Here is a 15,482-nt window from a genome sequence, read left to right on the forward strand (position 1 = left end):
TACAAAATGAAAGTAAAAAAAACAAATGTAGGATAATTTAGTAGTATATGTTGCAATAATTGGTCAAAATACCATATTACTACTATGTATATTACTGAACTTGAAAACGAAAATACAATTGCATATTTTCCCACAAGCACCAGCTTAGCAAAAGCTATGTGAAAGCAGCTTTTAAGCTTGGAAAGCTGACATTAATACGCTCGAGTGCGTGGAGAAGAAGTTGAGCGTGCTAAATTGAAGCGTCCAGAGTTCGAGTTGATAATTGCCCTTCTCTTTTGAAACTCCTTAGAGCGATTAGCTCAGATTCACCAAATCTATCCTATATATGGATAGTATGGTTTCATGTGGAGCAGTATTCCAATGCAATACCGTGGGAGAACTGTAGAGGTTAAAAAGGATCGCAGTTCCACGTTCCAGGCATTCTGGTCTGCTACCATTTGACTCCAGGGAGAGCATGTGTAGAGCAGCACAACGAAGGCGTTTTATGCAGTATCGACATGGTATTTATTCATATCCAGCGTTCAAATCAATCGCTATTTGGTGTTCATCCTGGAGGTTACGTAGTGCTCGTCACTCTCTTCATTGCTTCTAGATAATACTCGTAGTATCGGTAGTTGGGGGCTGCTTTCAGCGCATCCTCTGTCAAATCATCCAACCCCAAGGAAAACTTGACGTACCACTCCGGTCTTCTCTGGCTGCTCCAGATAAGCGTCTTTTCATGCAGCTCGTCTGGAGTGGCGTCCTTACTGGTCATTCTTGGCAGCTCGTCGTACTTGAATCCACTTTCTTTCATGTCGATAATGTAGTCGTCCATGAGGTTGACATAGCGCTTGTAGGACTGGTAGGTTCCCGAACGTTTGCGTATGGTCGGCTTGACTCGGAATACCTCCAGCTCTTTCCACACCTGAAACGATGTGATGCCTTCCCGGAGCATCCCTTCCTCTTCATACTTGAGAGACGTTTCCCGATATTTCTTTAAAAAGACGTAATTCGGTTGGGCTTTGAGCACCTCTCCAAACTTGTTCTCAAGCCCCAGCATCGCTGCTACATCGCTCACAGTCACATCGTAGAGGGCCCATTCTTTCAAGTAGTTCTTGACATGGTTCTTGTAGTACTTGTAGTTTCGGTGAGACACGAGAGCTTCTCCAGTCAATTGGTCCAGCTTTAACTTGGCCATAACCTCGTCCAGAGGGGTCCCTTTCTTCATCCACGTTTTCATCAGACCGCCCACGAACTCTTCGTAGTACTTGAAGTTCACATCGTGTGGACGTGCTGCCACCGGAAGCGTGTTGAGGTTTAATCGCACCAATATGTCGTCCAATGAGAGGTCCTTCTTAGCCCACACTAACGCTTGCTGCCCCTAATACTGATCGTAGTATTTAAATCTCGGATTGGACATAAGCTCAACACCCGACAGCCTTTGAAGACCCAGCTGAGACACAACCTCGTTGGGGGTCAGCTCCTGCTTCGCCCAAATTGGCAACTGAGAAGTCACGTAGTCGTCGTAGTACTTAAAGTCTTTTGCCTGCGTCAACAGCGCATCGTCTACCCCTGCCATTCCCAGCGCCTTCCATACGAAAGAAACTGACTTCCCGTTGTTCGATCACACTTGCAGCTTTGCCTTTAAGGGCCATGCGGGCGAGATCTTCTCGCTGAATGTGTTGGTGGCTTTCGATACACCCTGTGTGATCGACTTGAAGGTCTTGGACGACGTAAGCTTTTCGAGTGCCCCTGCCCTCTCGTCCGAATTGCCACTAACGCCATTCTTGCTCTCACCGTTCTTGAACGACTGCCGGTCCCCGTAACATAAGTCTTCAGATCTTAAAAATCTTGGCTTGGTATTCTCCGCGACGATGAAATGGGGTGAGACTAGTGTGGACGTTGGGGTAGCGTCGCTGGTGGCTTGGACAGAAAGCCGCCGCGAGCGAGAAGCACGCGATACCACCGCATAATTTTCCAAAGTGGGCAAAAAGGGCAAAATCCCAAAAACACCGTTCGAAACGGTGTGCAGCACCCTCAAACGCATAATAGCACCTTCCGGGGAGGGGCGACGCAGCTATGGCGCCAACTAAGACGAGGACGCGTAGCCGCGCGGGTTTGCTGCGGCTACGCGTCCTCGTCTTAGTATCGAGGGCAAAGCTTGAGATCCGAGTGTTTTCACTGAGAAAAGAAAAATCGCTTTGCTAGATATTACAATCACTTATTTCAGTAGCGAATTGAGCAACATTTTTTTTGAGTATTTCCAATATCAAAGACAGCAACCCGACCCGACTTTTAAAAAAACGCTTCTTTTAACATTGACGAACACTTTATAAACATAGTTTAATCACCTGGTTTGTTTTCATAATTGATATTATCCATACCACTAAAGCTATCACGCGATCACAATTTTTTTGTTTAGTCTCAGCAAAAAGCACTGAAATATGGAAAGCTCTCGCTTTGGCTTGGCTTAGCATGTTCGCGAAATTAACGTATTGAAGCACAAAATACTGGCGTCGCAAGGTGCAGACTGACGGTTTACGGTATATATTAAGTATCGAAAAACCCAGTCTGCGTCGCACGTGGCCTCAGCTATTTGTACCACTCCAGGTCTCAAAAATGAAGTCCCATTACGATGATTTGGCGAGTAATTGGTCATTTCTGGTCCCATTTTGATGTAGAATAGACCAGATTGTACCTGTCGATTGTGCAATCGTTTAAATATGCTCTATTTAATCTTGCGATAAGTATTGGCGGTCAAAAGCGGAATTAATACGCCATAAGTCATCCTATTTATCGCAATACAAAACTATTAATGAGCTTTATGTCTTGGTTTTGTTCATTACTGCCGCATTCGTTCTTCCCTCTTACTAAAATCAAGCCCTTTAAAAATGACATCTGTTTTAATGCAGCAAAACTGCTGTATGGAGCTTCATTTTTAATACGGAGTGGTAGATTACATCGTAAAAACACCATCCATTATATTCCAGGAAATGTAGCCATACCTAACAGACATCCTCTGTTCAAAAAAGGAAATCCCAAGATCAAAAAAGAAAATCCAAAAGAGACGGACGAAATGCCCCGTCTAATCGTTTTGAGGGGTGAGATTTGAAGCACGTTAGAGTCGATAGGTGTGCACATATTATTAAGTACTGAAGGTGAAGTGAGGATAATTACATAAGCGATTGCGGGCTTTCTCAATTTGAGCTGTGTTTTTCTCATTTTGAGGGAGAGATTCTTTATTTGATCTGGAAATGGTGTACTGTATCTCTACCGGTATCGTAGCCTTTGTTTGAAAATCTCGTCAGATTTATTTTGCATTTGTTAACTTCTTCTTACCGTGCAACATTTTAATAGAAGTGGAACTTTTATTAATAATACACCTTTCGTACTGAGGCGAGGCTTGCTACGGTATGTACCGTAAACGACGGTCTCAGTGCGACAATTGTAAGAAAACGCTCGGTTCGAAATGTTTACTAAATGCAAACAGGTGAACGCGATACATAAAGTGTACATACTGTTGTACAAGCAAGGGAAACAGGGCATGTTTGATTGCAACTTGCCTGTACGCAGCTTTTTGTGAATCATACATTCAGTACAGTAAACTGAATGTATGGTACATAAAAAGCTGTTCTGATCAATTACCTATTTAAGCTAGCCACACCAAGCTTAAAATGCTTAGAACAGAGGCAAAACGCCCCTTTGATACCGTATACGGGTATTAATAGACACTGTCGGTGGGCTTGCAAATCAGCTAAACTTCCACCGAGCATTGTTCTTGGCAACCAAGCTTGGGGTCTTACTGAACTGTACACTCAACAACAGGTACAATGTGTACATTCGCACTAGCTCGATTATTTTATACACGTAAAGCCTATCCGGAGAATATTTGATTGACGGAGTATTAATACATGTAGTTCATTTTGAAAATGGTATTTGTGTTTACTCACAAATCAGCTCCGACGCCTCCGAGTCGGACGAGCAGCTGCTCGCGCAATTAAAAGCAGAACAAAGTACTCGAGAGCAGCTTTTGACTCATTGGCTGCCTTCGAGTATTCATTTAAATTTGAGATCTCAGCGAAAGCGGATTTTCAAAGCGTTTCTTACGCATTCCATTGGATAACAAATTACAGAGCCTCAATCGGCAGGAGGAGTGCATCACACTAACACTGTCCGCAGTTGGACGACAAAACCTACGCATCTGTACTCACCGATATTTGAGGGAGCAGATTTTTGCGTCCGATGGAATCGTATGATTAGTCTCACAGTGAGACTCTTCCGGGTTGTTGGAGGGATGATTTGCGCAGAGTTGTTAGGGTAGTACAGTACGGAGTGAGGACAAAAGTAGAGTGGTCTAGTGGAGAGGAAGTCTTGAGTGTAGAAGGAGAAGACGCTTGTGGTGGACTTGGTAAAAGAAGAAGAGCATGTGGTGGACTCGGTAAATGAAGAAGTAAGATTAATGTTTAAGAAAGTAGCGGGCTACTAACAAGAAATTAGTATGCGGCATTCAGAAACATAGTCTAGAATTGCCGCTACCATTCATCGTACTAAAATGTTCCAGACATTTTAGTACATTATTTATTAGAGTCAAAAATACCGTGTCTCTTCATTATTAGTTTATAGAGAGCACGATGGAGAGGCGGTCCCTGTGACGGGCCCTAACCTCAACAGCCTTCCTGGATCGACATCAGGGAACGTCATTGAATAATATAATACACGTGTTTTGATTGGTCTACGAAAACCCTGCTAAAAGTGTTCAGTCAATTTACAAAATTGCTACACGAATTCGTGTTTTTTGCGTTTCTTAGAGGCCCTACAGCCAAACGGAGACCGGATTTGGACTCTACTCGCCAGGGCAGTTTTCTGGGGAGGTGGAGTCCAAATCGCCATTTGGCCACCTGTGCACCAGGTGGCAGACTGAAAAATGACTCGAAAGTTCAAAACGAATTAGTTTTGACAGTGACAGGTTTTGAGAGTACACTTGTATTGAAGTTAATAGCAGTTACAACAAGTGGCCATCTTATCGGAGCGTGTATGCTAACTTAGAGAACCTCAATGCCAAGAGAATCGGCCCACATGACGGACAGCCTTGAATTTAGTAGAGACGACAAACGCAGATGATGCTGGGACGGCATAAGGTCTTATTCTATGGTCCGGCGCGCGGTATAGGATCAATCAGCAGCTCGGGGGCTCATCGAGCTGATCTCGTAGTCTCACATCACAATTTACATTCTACTGTCACCGCACCAGGTGCACGCACGTGTCAAGGACACGCACGTCAAGGCCACGACACCAACAAATTTCGGTGCTTCAACAGCCAGCTTTGGGTATTGCAACGCTTCATTCTCGCTCAGTCGGCGTCATTCAGGATACTTGTGGAGACCAGGCAGATTGGCTCGAGGCTCAGTTATTTAACGCCAGCTTTGAGGATCATGTCTCGGTCGGCGCAGGTGGCCCGGATGGACCCTACTATCGCCGTGCATCTCATTACAATGGCTGCCCCAAAGCAGCTACCTTCGACTACGATTTCTCTATATGAAATAGTACAGTTATATTTCACTAGATAGTCATCATCACATCGGAGATGCTTACTTCGACAGCCTCCCACATCGAGGAATGTGTATGATGCTCTATCTGTCGGATAGTTACCACAGGTGGCTGTTATAACAGTCCTGTACGTACATGAGCATTTACAAGAAGTAGATCTTGTTTTGATATTGATGATCTTTTTCCTTTGACTTTCATTGTCAGATTTGTCGCCTTGTGCTGTTTTGCTTTGGCAATAACTGTGCTGATTTCTTGTTTTCATTGTTATTTTGGCTACTCAGGAAAACCTTAGAGGATTAAACCTGTTCACCGTAGTGATTGTTGTTGCTATCGTTTTAGTTATACGAATTTGTAGCAGCTACTTCAGGGAGACCTTTAATTTTAAGGATCAAAACCTGTTCACTGAATTGTTGCTGTTATCGTTTTAGCTTTACGAATTTGTAGAAGCTACCTCAGGAAAACCTTTAATTTTAAGGATCAAAACCTGTTCGCTCTGTTGTTGGCTACTCAGGAAACATTTGAGGATACACCTGATCACCGTATTTATCTTTATATATTTTGTGTAAGCGTTTTAGCTTTGTTCATTTCTTAAACTGCCATTGTTTTGCTCTTTCATATGTGGATATTTCTTCACACTGTGTGGTTTGTTTTTTGTTTTTTCGCTGCTGAGGTCTTATAGAATTGCCTCCCAATTTCATGAAATGGTTGATATAGGTGCTGCAGTCATTTTCAATTTGTTCTGACTATTGTTATTGAGAGCTTATAGTTTTCACATATTTTTGAAGAAAGGCTACAGCTTTTAAAAGCATAAATAACATCAAACAGTGTCATCGGTAGCGTACGCATCATATTTGCAGTAAGTGTGCAGGCTCTCGTCGTTGGGGTTATTTCTCTCCCTAGAGGCTCATCGAGTTGTTTCTCGTTTCGAAGTTTATAATTTTATTTTTACTTCGCAAGCGCTAGCGATAAATTTTGCAAACTATCGAATTCATTGTAGATGGAATTGATGCAGTAAAACTATAGTTTGCTTTCTGTAGACAGAGGCTTCTGTAGGCTTGTCTTGTAGTCATAAAGTGTTGAATTTTTTTTCTCATTCTTTTGGTACTGTTATGCTGGAAATGTTTGAAACTTTTGCCGCAATAATTTTTTTTTAAGTTTGGCGAATTGAATGAATTGTTTCGGTTGTTGCCTCCCAGTTTCATACATTTCTGGGCGTATTTCTTAACTTGGTTAAATACGAGACACATGTTTGTATGGACAATTGCCCATTTTCATTTTATCTCTTTCTTGTTTTTTTAAGGTATATTTTTATTTTACAGGTCCAAAATGTAGTGGATTACCTGTTCTCAACAAGCCGTAGATCTGCATTTAGTAGACTGCTGCAGCTTTGCATTAAGCGAGGTTTTAGCTGTGCCATTCGGCCTTGTAGCTCGAGATGTACATATTTAAAATGGTATCTCATTAAGTACACATATACTAGTAGTAAATACACAGCTTGTAGCTGGAATATTTTAAGCACAGCTTTATAGCTCGCAAGTGGGGCATTTGGCCTCCCAGTATGGCGTGACACTACAGCAATGCTGCTGGTTCGTGAGGGCGGTATTTAGTTCTTCGCCTTAAATATGTACTACATGTACTTGTACATCATCAAATGCATGTACGTGTATGTGTACGTGTACGTGTACGTGTACGTGTACGTGTACGTGTACGTGTACGCGTACATGTACGTAGAGCACAAGGCACTGTGGCCTTCTAGTACGGCTTTTCAACCAGCATCAATAGTACAGCGCTATGGCTGGTCTGGCATCATGGCCTCACAACTCGGCAATGGCCGGTGTGGCACGGAATGTATGTGTCTCGTGCGGCGCTACAGCTCCATGGCTGGCGCGGGGGTTTCATGACCTCCCAGCATGGCGAATAACTACGCATGCTGTGCTACAGCACAGTGGCTGGAGCCAAGTTGGCAACGTGGCCTCACGCGAGTTGGTGTCCGTCGGGCGATTTTCTCTCCGATCTCCTTCATGAACCTTGGGGCTTGGAGGCGCATCGTCTTGCCGCTTTCAGCTCGTCAGTACCCTGGCGAAGCGTTGGGCTGATAACCTGTTGGAGGGATGATTTGCGCAGAGTTGTTAGGGTAGTACAGTACGGAGTGAGGACAAAAGTAGAGTGGTCTAGGCGGCCATAGTGGAGAGGAAGTCTTGAGTGTAGAAGGAGAAGACGCTTGTGGTGGACTTGGTAAAAGAAGAAGAGCATGTGGTGGACTCGGTAAATGAAGAAGTAAGATTAATGTTTAAGAAAGTAGCGGGCTACTAACAAGAAATTAGTATGCGGCATTCAGAAACATAGTCTAGAATTGCCGCTACCATTCATCGTACTAAAATGTTCCAGACATTTTAGTACATTATTTATTAGAGTCAAAAATACCGTGTCTCTTCATTATTAGTTTATAGAGAGCACGATGGAGAGGCGGTCCCTGTGACGGGCCCTAACCTCAACACGGGTCAGATTAAACAGATATTGTGTTCTGCTGCTTGGTGTAACTTTTCAAGGAAGTCGATAGGAGACCGCGAAACGCGGCCCGACTAATACAACAGTACTGTGATATATTCTATGGACTCCGAAGTCCTACTATTGATCATCTGACTTGTCAGGTCACCAATTTAAAAAACATGATTAGTAGCACAGCCAAATTATCACTTCGAAAAAGATGCGGTGGTGTCATATTCTCGTCATGTCAATTTGCTTCCTTGCTAGCAGCGATGGTCACTTGGCGACCAAAACGTCGGCCGTGTCTTCGCCCGCAACCTTGATATCTACCAATGCCATCGTCACTGACAACGCGAAACGAAGATTTCTGAGGGTGGACGAGTCGGATAAGACCAGCGTTCGATATGAACAGGAAGTAGACAAGACAACTAGAAGATGTCGAGAGGAGAGAACTCAAGACACTTGAGAAATTTCAGTCTTTGAAAGCACATAAGCGGGCTCTGTCGAAAGCCAGCAACTCTTTTAGTCCAGAAAATGCCCAAGCATTATCACTGACGTTTAAATTACAAGTCGGGCACAAGAACAAGAGGTCGGTCTCAGTCGTCAAGAAGGAACTGCGACCGGATAAGCTGGACGATGTTGCGTGTACTCAAGCCAATTCAAGTTCTACGATGACTATGTTATTCAACAGTTGCCATTCTGATCCTCACTATGAAGAGTTCGTGGAAGGTGTGATGAGGTCGTGGAAGGACAAAGAATTACAAATGACCGAAGTCATGACTAAGTTTAAGCTGGACAAGCTGAATTGTTGTAGCACCCGGACTACAAATTCTACGAAAACAACTTCAAAATCCATTTGAAAGCCTGGGCCGCCGATCGGAGATCCTCTGAGGACAAGTTGGGTTTGAAGAATTCTCGAGGGCAATTCCTGAAACATCACCCGAATAATATCTTCTTGGAGAAACTGAGGACGCACACGGATGCATAGTGAGAAAAGGAGTGGCTAACACAAGGTGTCATGTCTTACGCTGCGTGGGAAAAGAGTGAGGTTGAGCAGAACCTCAGACATGTTCAAGGCCAGCGAGAAGTATGTCACTCTGCTTGACGATAGCATTTTACGTAGGGAGAAAACTGCCAAAATTGATCAGTGACAGCGCGTCTGTGCGAGAGCTAACCAAAAAAAGCACTTATCTGGATCGCTAACAAAAGACCGGAGTGGCACGTCAAGTTTTCGTTGGGCTTCGATGGACTGGATGACGTAGCACTGAAAAGAGCAGTCAACTAAAAATTCTACGAGCGCTTTCTAAATTCGAAGAACATAGCATAATAACCTGAAGTAAATGCAAGCGCGAGCCATGATTGTGCAAAAAATATTTGTCAGCAACTTTCCTTTCCATAGTGCAAGGTAGCACCGGTAAGTGAGTAAAACGTCAGCTCCGAATATTCCAAGATATTCCATGCAATGTACGTCGACTTAGTTTCAGAATTACTACTGTAGTAAGTGACTTGTTACAACCTCTGCACGGAAAATAACGCACATTTCCAAACAAGTGCACTGGGTAGTATTAACGCCTGCAGCCTCGATAATTTGTTGAGTTTTTCTTGTCAAAGTTTTTGTTGACCGGTGGAGATGCTACAAACAGAAATTAAAACTGCTTGTACCTCAGAAAGCTGCAAAAAACATTACTGGCTCGTGACTTCTTCATTTATTCAGTCTTTATTCAACGTCAACGACGGCTTCAGTGCGTGTGCTGTAGATAGCGCTGGTAGTATTTGTAGTTGGTGGCTTCTTTCAGTGCAGTTTCGTCCAAGCCGTCCAAGCCCAAGGAAAACTTGACGTACCACTCCGGTCTCTCCTTTTTGGCCCAAATAAGCGCCTTCTCGTTTAGTTCTCGACCAGATGCCTCTTTGTTGACCAGGTTTGGCAGTTTAGTTTCGCCCTTGTTTATCAACTGAATCATTGTATCGTCCACCAGGTTGACGTAATTCTCGTAGAGATGGAACGTGCTCGACTTGAAACGCAATGTTGGATGTACTCGGCTTACTCCAAGCCTGTTCCACGCATCAAAAGACGTGACATGTCGCTGTAGCCACAACTTTTCTCGGTACTCGTTCGCATGTGTTCCAAGTTTCTCCAAGAAGACATAATTCGGATGTTCTTTCAGCTTGTTCCCGGACAGACCCTTCTTCATGCCCAGCTTCTCCGTAGCGAAATTATAGGATTTCAGATCGGCAGCCCACTCTTTCAGGTTGTTTTTCACGTAGTTTTTGTAGTACTTGTAGTTCGGGTGGCTCAAGAGCGCGTTTCCAGTCAACTTATCCAGCTTCAGCTTCACCATGACGTCGGCCAGAGGTGTGTCTTTCTGCATCCAGGACCTCATTAGACCAGCCACGAATTCCTCGAAGAACTTGAAGTTTTCAGCTTGTGGGCGATCTTTTAATTGCACTGTGTTCAGCTCTAGCCGAACCAAGATATTGTCGATGTCAAGATCATTTTTAGCCCACAGCAATGCTTGCTGCTCCATAAATTGGCTATAGTACTTGAAATTCGGATTGGACGTAAGCGCAGCTCCTTGCAGCCCATAAATACCCAACTCAGTGGCAACTTGGTTGGGAGTCCACTCGTTCTTCTTCCAGACTGGTATCTGGGAGATCACGAAGTCGTCGTAGAACCTGAAATTCGTGGCTCCGGTGAGCGCGCTACCCTCCAGGTTGTCCAGCCCCAGCGCGTTCCTGACGAAGGACACTGACTTCTTGTTCTTGCGCCATACATCCACCTTCGCGCTTGTCGCTAACAGCGGAGTAACATGTTCACGAAAAGATTTCGTAGCTTTGGTCATTGAACGCGAGAATGACTTCATCGGTCTAAAGGATTTGAGTTTTTCAAATGCTTTGAGGGACTGGAGTTTCTCAAGAACTGCTCCGTTCCCTGCCCGCTCCTCGCGGTCGTTCGCGTGGGGCGTGTCAGTCTCGAAGTCGCCATTGATGCCATCACGGCGATCGATGTCCTGGAAGGAGGAACCCCTTGTGTTGTCCCAGTTTACCGTCCTTAAATGCCTTCTACGGGCAGTCGCAGCGACGACGGGGTTAGCAGATATCAAGGTAGCGCGCGACGCTGCCGTCGATACCTTGGCCTCCGAAAGAACGTCGCTGCTGGGAAGAAACAGGGAAATCAACGCAACGAGCGCGACACGGCACCACCGCATCTTTTTCCGAAGTGGAGACGCCGTCGACATGTATGCTACATTGTAGCCTACAACGGGTGGTTAATGCATCATTTTGATATTTTGTGAGCTTCCTTTTCAAAGCTTGAGATAGATCAAAGCTTTTTGACCGTACATATACGTACTGTACATGTACCACCTACAGTCGTGCACCTCCAACTCGGCACCGGTATCAGTCGATACCCTGCCAGATTTAATGATTACGCGAATCGGATGCGCAACTACCTTTGCCCATCACCACCCTAGCAATTAACCTCAACGGTTTTTCCCTCCTCGCCTAGGGATGACACGCCACATCGATCTGATTTTAAATTTTGGATCGGACGTCTTCATACAAACACACACTTTGATTTTTACCGCCAAAGACAATGGGACATCGCCCTTCCTCCTACATGTCCCACAAAAGCAGTCTTTGTGCGAGAAGCACAAGTCAGATCTGCATGCTCTCACTCCGAACTTGCTCGTTGGGCAACGGAGCGCTTTAAGACCCCCCAAGCAGTAAAGCGCACTACCGTCCAGAGTTTTCTTTAGCTTGGCGGAAGTTGCCGCCTTGCCGGACGCCTATCGCGACCGGAAGCGCTGTTGTGAGCCCGCGATTCGCGCGTCTAACGCCAAGATTATGCAAAAGATTGGCGTAAATTTTGTACTGAATTAACAAATAAAGTATCAGCGCACTGGATTTGCGTTTGTTTTTTGCTTTACGTTGTCCCTGCCGAATTGGAGGTGCACGACTGTACATTGTAGGCAGAAATTAGTAGAAACACGCGGGATAATACACACGGGGCTGGGCGACGTGGTTTCGGCCGCGGCGCGGCGCCGCTTAGTTGAGCGGTTGCGAGGCGCGTAGCCGCAGCAAACCCGCACGGGGAGCCCGCGAAGCTGGGCCGCGCGGTATTTGCGGAGGCGGACTCAGCGCTGAGCTCACCAGCGAGCCGAGCACTACACGTTCCAGTTCATTCTATCTCGACCGCGGGCCAAGCGAAGACCAGGTGGTCCCTTTTCTGCTGTGACCTCTAATCGTCGATTATGTTTTATTGCGACACTCAGAAGGTAAAACAAATACAGAAGTCAAATGGTTTGCTGTGTGCTGAAGCATGTGTTTGGCATGTTCTGTCCATTGTAGGCTACAAGTACTGATTTTGTACAGTACAGTAAATGTACCGCACATACGACGATCCACCTCGGCAGTCTTTCATCATGTTTTATAAGACTTTTAGAGAAATCTGTTCGTGTACCACGTACTTCGAAGTACATTGTATTAATAGCGTGCAATCTGTATGTACAGTACTCTCTCTTCCTTTAGAGTGATGAATCCCCCTTAATAAGCGTAGATTGCACGTCAAATACCCCCTTATATCGGATCACATTGATTGAAGATACATTGGACAAATCTCTTAATAGCAATGATGTTCCTCTGACAATTTATCAGACGGCCACGTTGAGGGGGACTTCTGTATTCCAAGTCAAAAGATTACTGAATAATACCGAAGTGGTCGTTTGTATGTGTTGCAGACGTTCCTGTGGAAGCGTCAGATAGTGCAAATCACATATGATAATCTCATCGTACCTTTACATGGGATGTTCTCAAATAAAAAACGTACCGAAAATTGGAAATGTACTACATGTCCACACCGATGTTTACGGTACAGTTGGACTGGAGAGGATACCACAGCAAAAAGGAGGAAATTCCATAATGCAGTACATATGTACTGGATTAATTCTAATCTTTAAAAAAAGTAACCTTACAAAGTACAGATAGCTTTAGCTCATAAGTTCGCATTTGTGGTGCTAATTGGATTGTAAAAAAGTAAGATTTTCCCATTACTCTCCATATATATATTTTTTTAATACTCCACGCCTTGTAAATGCTTGTTCTGTATAGTATATAATTAGAGCATGAAGTTTAATAATTAATACTACTTTTGCCTTAATTTAAAGATTTGAAAGCACCGTCCTTCTCCAGATGTTTCGGTCCTTTTCGGCAGGCTCATACCGGTATTAAGAGCTAATAAAATCTACTCCAGCAGTTCTCTTGACCGATACGCTGAGCCGAAATTGCATACATGAAAGCGTAAAGTTGAAGGAGGAGATGCATACAGTATCTACAAACCATCGTGAATAGAAAAATTGCTTAACCGACGTGAATGTGCGATTTCTAATTCAGAAATAAAAATAGAAAAATTTAGTGAAATTAGGCCAATCTAAAGTCATATTTAGAGAGGAGAAGTGTTTCTTTACAATGCCACCCGCTAATAAGAGGAAGAAACTCGTCAGAAACATGGAGCGCAGGCTCGACGACTCTTTCTAATGGCTCACTAACAATTCCAACACTACGAACCGCCCACCAAGCACCGAAAAGCCAGAAATTCGATTGATGTGCGGTGGTGGTCTATTTGCCAGCAAGAGAATGATGAATTTGACGTCGAAAAAGTGAACGTAAAACGCTGGGTGAATGATTTTGAGTGTTATCTTATCAAATGGGCTGAAACAGCCTTGATAATGAATCTTAAGTTCGCAGCGCCATTAGTCTGTTCTGCTAACAGCACTCCAAATTTATTTATATTGACAGACCAGGTAAACAAATCCAGTACTGTACATGTATACTGTATTATGGAAATTTCTCCAGCAAAAAAGTTGTGGGTGCATAAACAGTATAATTCAAACTATTTCTGCATTTCGACCTCCATCGGCAAGCCTAAACTAAGCATACACCCACAGAAATGTGTCTTCAACTACTCTGGAGTATTAATAGGCACATTAGCTTATGACGTTAGCGAGTCAGCCACGCCGACTTGCGTACTCAAACAGGTGCTGGATGTGGTGTCAGAGTAGCAAACTAGAAGGCAGTGTCTACGTGGACCAACTTTTTGACATAGACCGGACGAAGCCATAAAACATATGGTTTTCTAATATCGGTATAATACTGGAATTGCACTTTTTGTCTAAATATAGACTTTCATCAACTACTCACCAGCTAGCAGCAACTCGCCCTACTGGCCCTACTGGCCTTATACTAGCTGTTGCTCACCAGACAAGTATAGGTTCTTGTCGTGAACGCGTGAAGATGTCAACAACTATAGGATGAATGCATGAACAAGATGTATTACACTCATTTATCGCCCCTCTCGGCCATACGAAAAAGTACATAGCGAACTTTCTCCATCTCTGTTTCGGAAAGAGTATTGGTCTTGTATACATTCAGACGACAGAACGTGGCTAGATAAGTAATGATCAAACTAATGCGCAACATACAAACCACAGCTGAAACAATCGCGTTGGCGTCACGCCAGATACAGGTGGATTTCCAATTGATAGTCAGGGGAAGGTACACTTTCTCGACCAACGTAGTCACTTCGGCTTCGTAGTCTTTTTTGTGAAAAACGTCGTATTTCCACATACCCGCTGCTTCATGTCAACCACCGCGCCACACCAGTGGGAGACATCGACCTTAATGTGGATTGGGCACAGTATCACCATGCCCTCGTCACATTTTCTAAAAATGAAGTCATTTGTGTCAACGAGCCTGTTTAGTAGATCTTCGTCCCCATATGTAGCGAACGTGGGGTTGGCAAAGTATACCTTTGGTGGTGGACTCCATGACGCCTCTGCAGCGATTCTGGTTGCTACAGCAACTATACATTCGTCACTCAACCGACTTCGGTCACCGAATCGAGCGATTTCTGCGAATTGGACACTTGGCCCGCCTGAATTGATAGAACTTCTCATGTCCGTAGCTGCGATATCCTGCAAAATTTGAGCACGTTCTTCTTCGTCGTCTGGGGTATCCAGCTCAACACTCTTGATCCATGAAATCAAGGACCTTGCCCTGGCAACAAGTTTTGATATTACGTGCCAATCGCTCATAATCTGGATATTTGTGGCGCGAAATGTACCCACGTTCATGATCGCTACAACAATGTCTGCGTTGATGACTGGTATTTCGTCAGCTGCTGCTCGGATTATCCGGTTTTTGTATTGCTGTCAAGCATTTCCTCACCAGCGTCTCTGTAGAATCAACAACATGAATAGAGTTAGACTCTCTCAATTTCAATACGAAGCAAAGCTCAGCAGTTTTATAGTTTGTAAAAGTTGGTAAGCGTGTGCATGTTTGGCTCGAAGAGTTGGTACTAAAACAACACCAACTCAATACCACATATACCAACTTACACAGACTACGTTCCAACTCACGTGGAGCATACTGGTAGAATGCCTCGAACATTGGACTCAAAAGTGGCTGCTATTCCT

General features: G+C 44.3%; 4 protein-coding genes across 4 annotated transcripts; 1 reads left to right on the forward strand and 3 right to left on the reverse strand.

Annotated features, from left to right (window-relative positions):
• Nucleotides 1-556: 556 nt before the first annotated feature.
• PITG_10671 (uncharacterized protein) lies at nucleotides 557-1,558 on the reverse strand (the record flags this gene model as incomplete). The annotated part of the gene is made up of 2 exons (XM_002901476.1): nucleotides 557-1,360; nucleotides 1,445-1,558. The coding sequence occupies 2 exons, from the start codon at nucleotides 1,556-1,558 to the stop codon at nucleotides 557-559; spliced, it is 918 nt and encodes a 305-aa protein (XP_002901522.1).
• Nucleotides 1,559-1,603: 45 nt separating this feature from the next.
• On the reverse strand, nucleotides 1,604-2,026 carry PITG_10672 (secreted RxLR effector peptide protein, putative; the record flags this gene model as incomplete). Its single annotated transcript, XM_002901477.2, has 1 exon — nucleotides 1,604-2,026. One exon carries the CDS (start codon nucleotides 2,024-2,026, stop codon nucleotides 1,604-1,606), a length of 423 nt encoding a protein of 140 aa, XP_002901523.1.
• A 6,207-nt stretch (nucleotides 2,027-8,233) lies between these two features.
• On the forward strand, nucleotides 8,234-8,479 carry PITG_10673 (secreted RxLR effector peptide protein, putative; the record flags this gene model as incomplete). Its single annotated transcript, XM_002901478.2, has 1 exon — nucleotides 8,234-8,479. The coding sequence occupies one exon, from the start codon at nucleotides 8,234-8,236 to the stop codon at nucleotides 8,477-8,479; it is 246 nt and encodes an 81-aa protein (XP_002901524.1).
• A 1,273-nt stretch (nucleotides 8,480-9,752) lies between these two features.
• Nucleotides 9,753-11,219, reverse strand: PITG_22922 (secreted RxLR effector peptide protein, putative; the record flags this gene model as incomplete). The annotated part of the gene is made up of 1 exon (XM_002901479.1): nucleotides 9,753-11,219. One exon carries the CDS (start codon nucleotides 11,217-11,219, stop codon nucleotides 9,753-9,755), a length of 1,467 nt encoding a protein of 488 aa, XP_002901525.1.
• Nucleotides 11,220-15,482: the final 4,263 nt, after the last annotated feature.

This window comes from Phytophthora infestans, genomic scaffold (genome assembly GCF_000142945.1).
Source record: "Phytophthora infestans T30-4 supercont1.20 genomic scaffold, whole genome shotgun sequence".
In the NCBI taxonomy this organism is placed as follows: domain Eukaryota; phylum Oomycota; class Peronosporomycetes; order Peronosporales; family Peronosporaceae; genus Phytophthora; species Phytophthora infestans.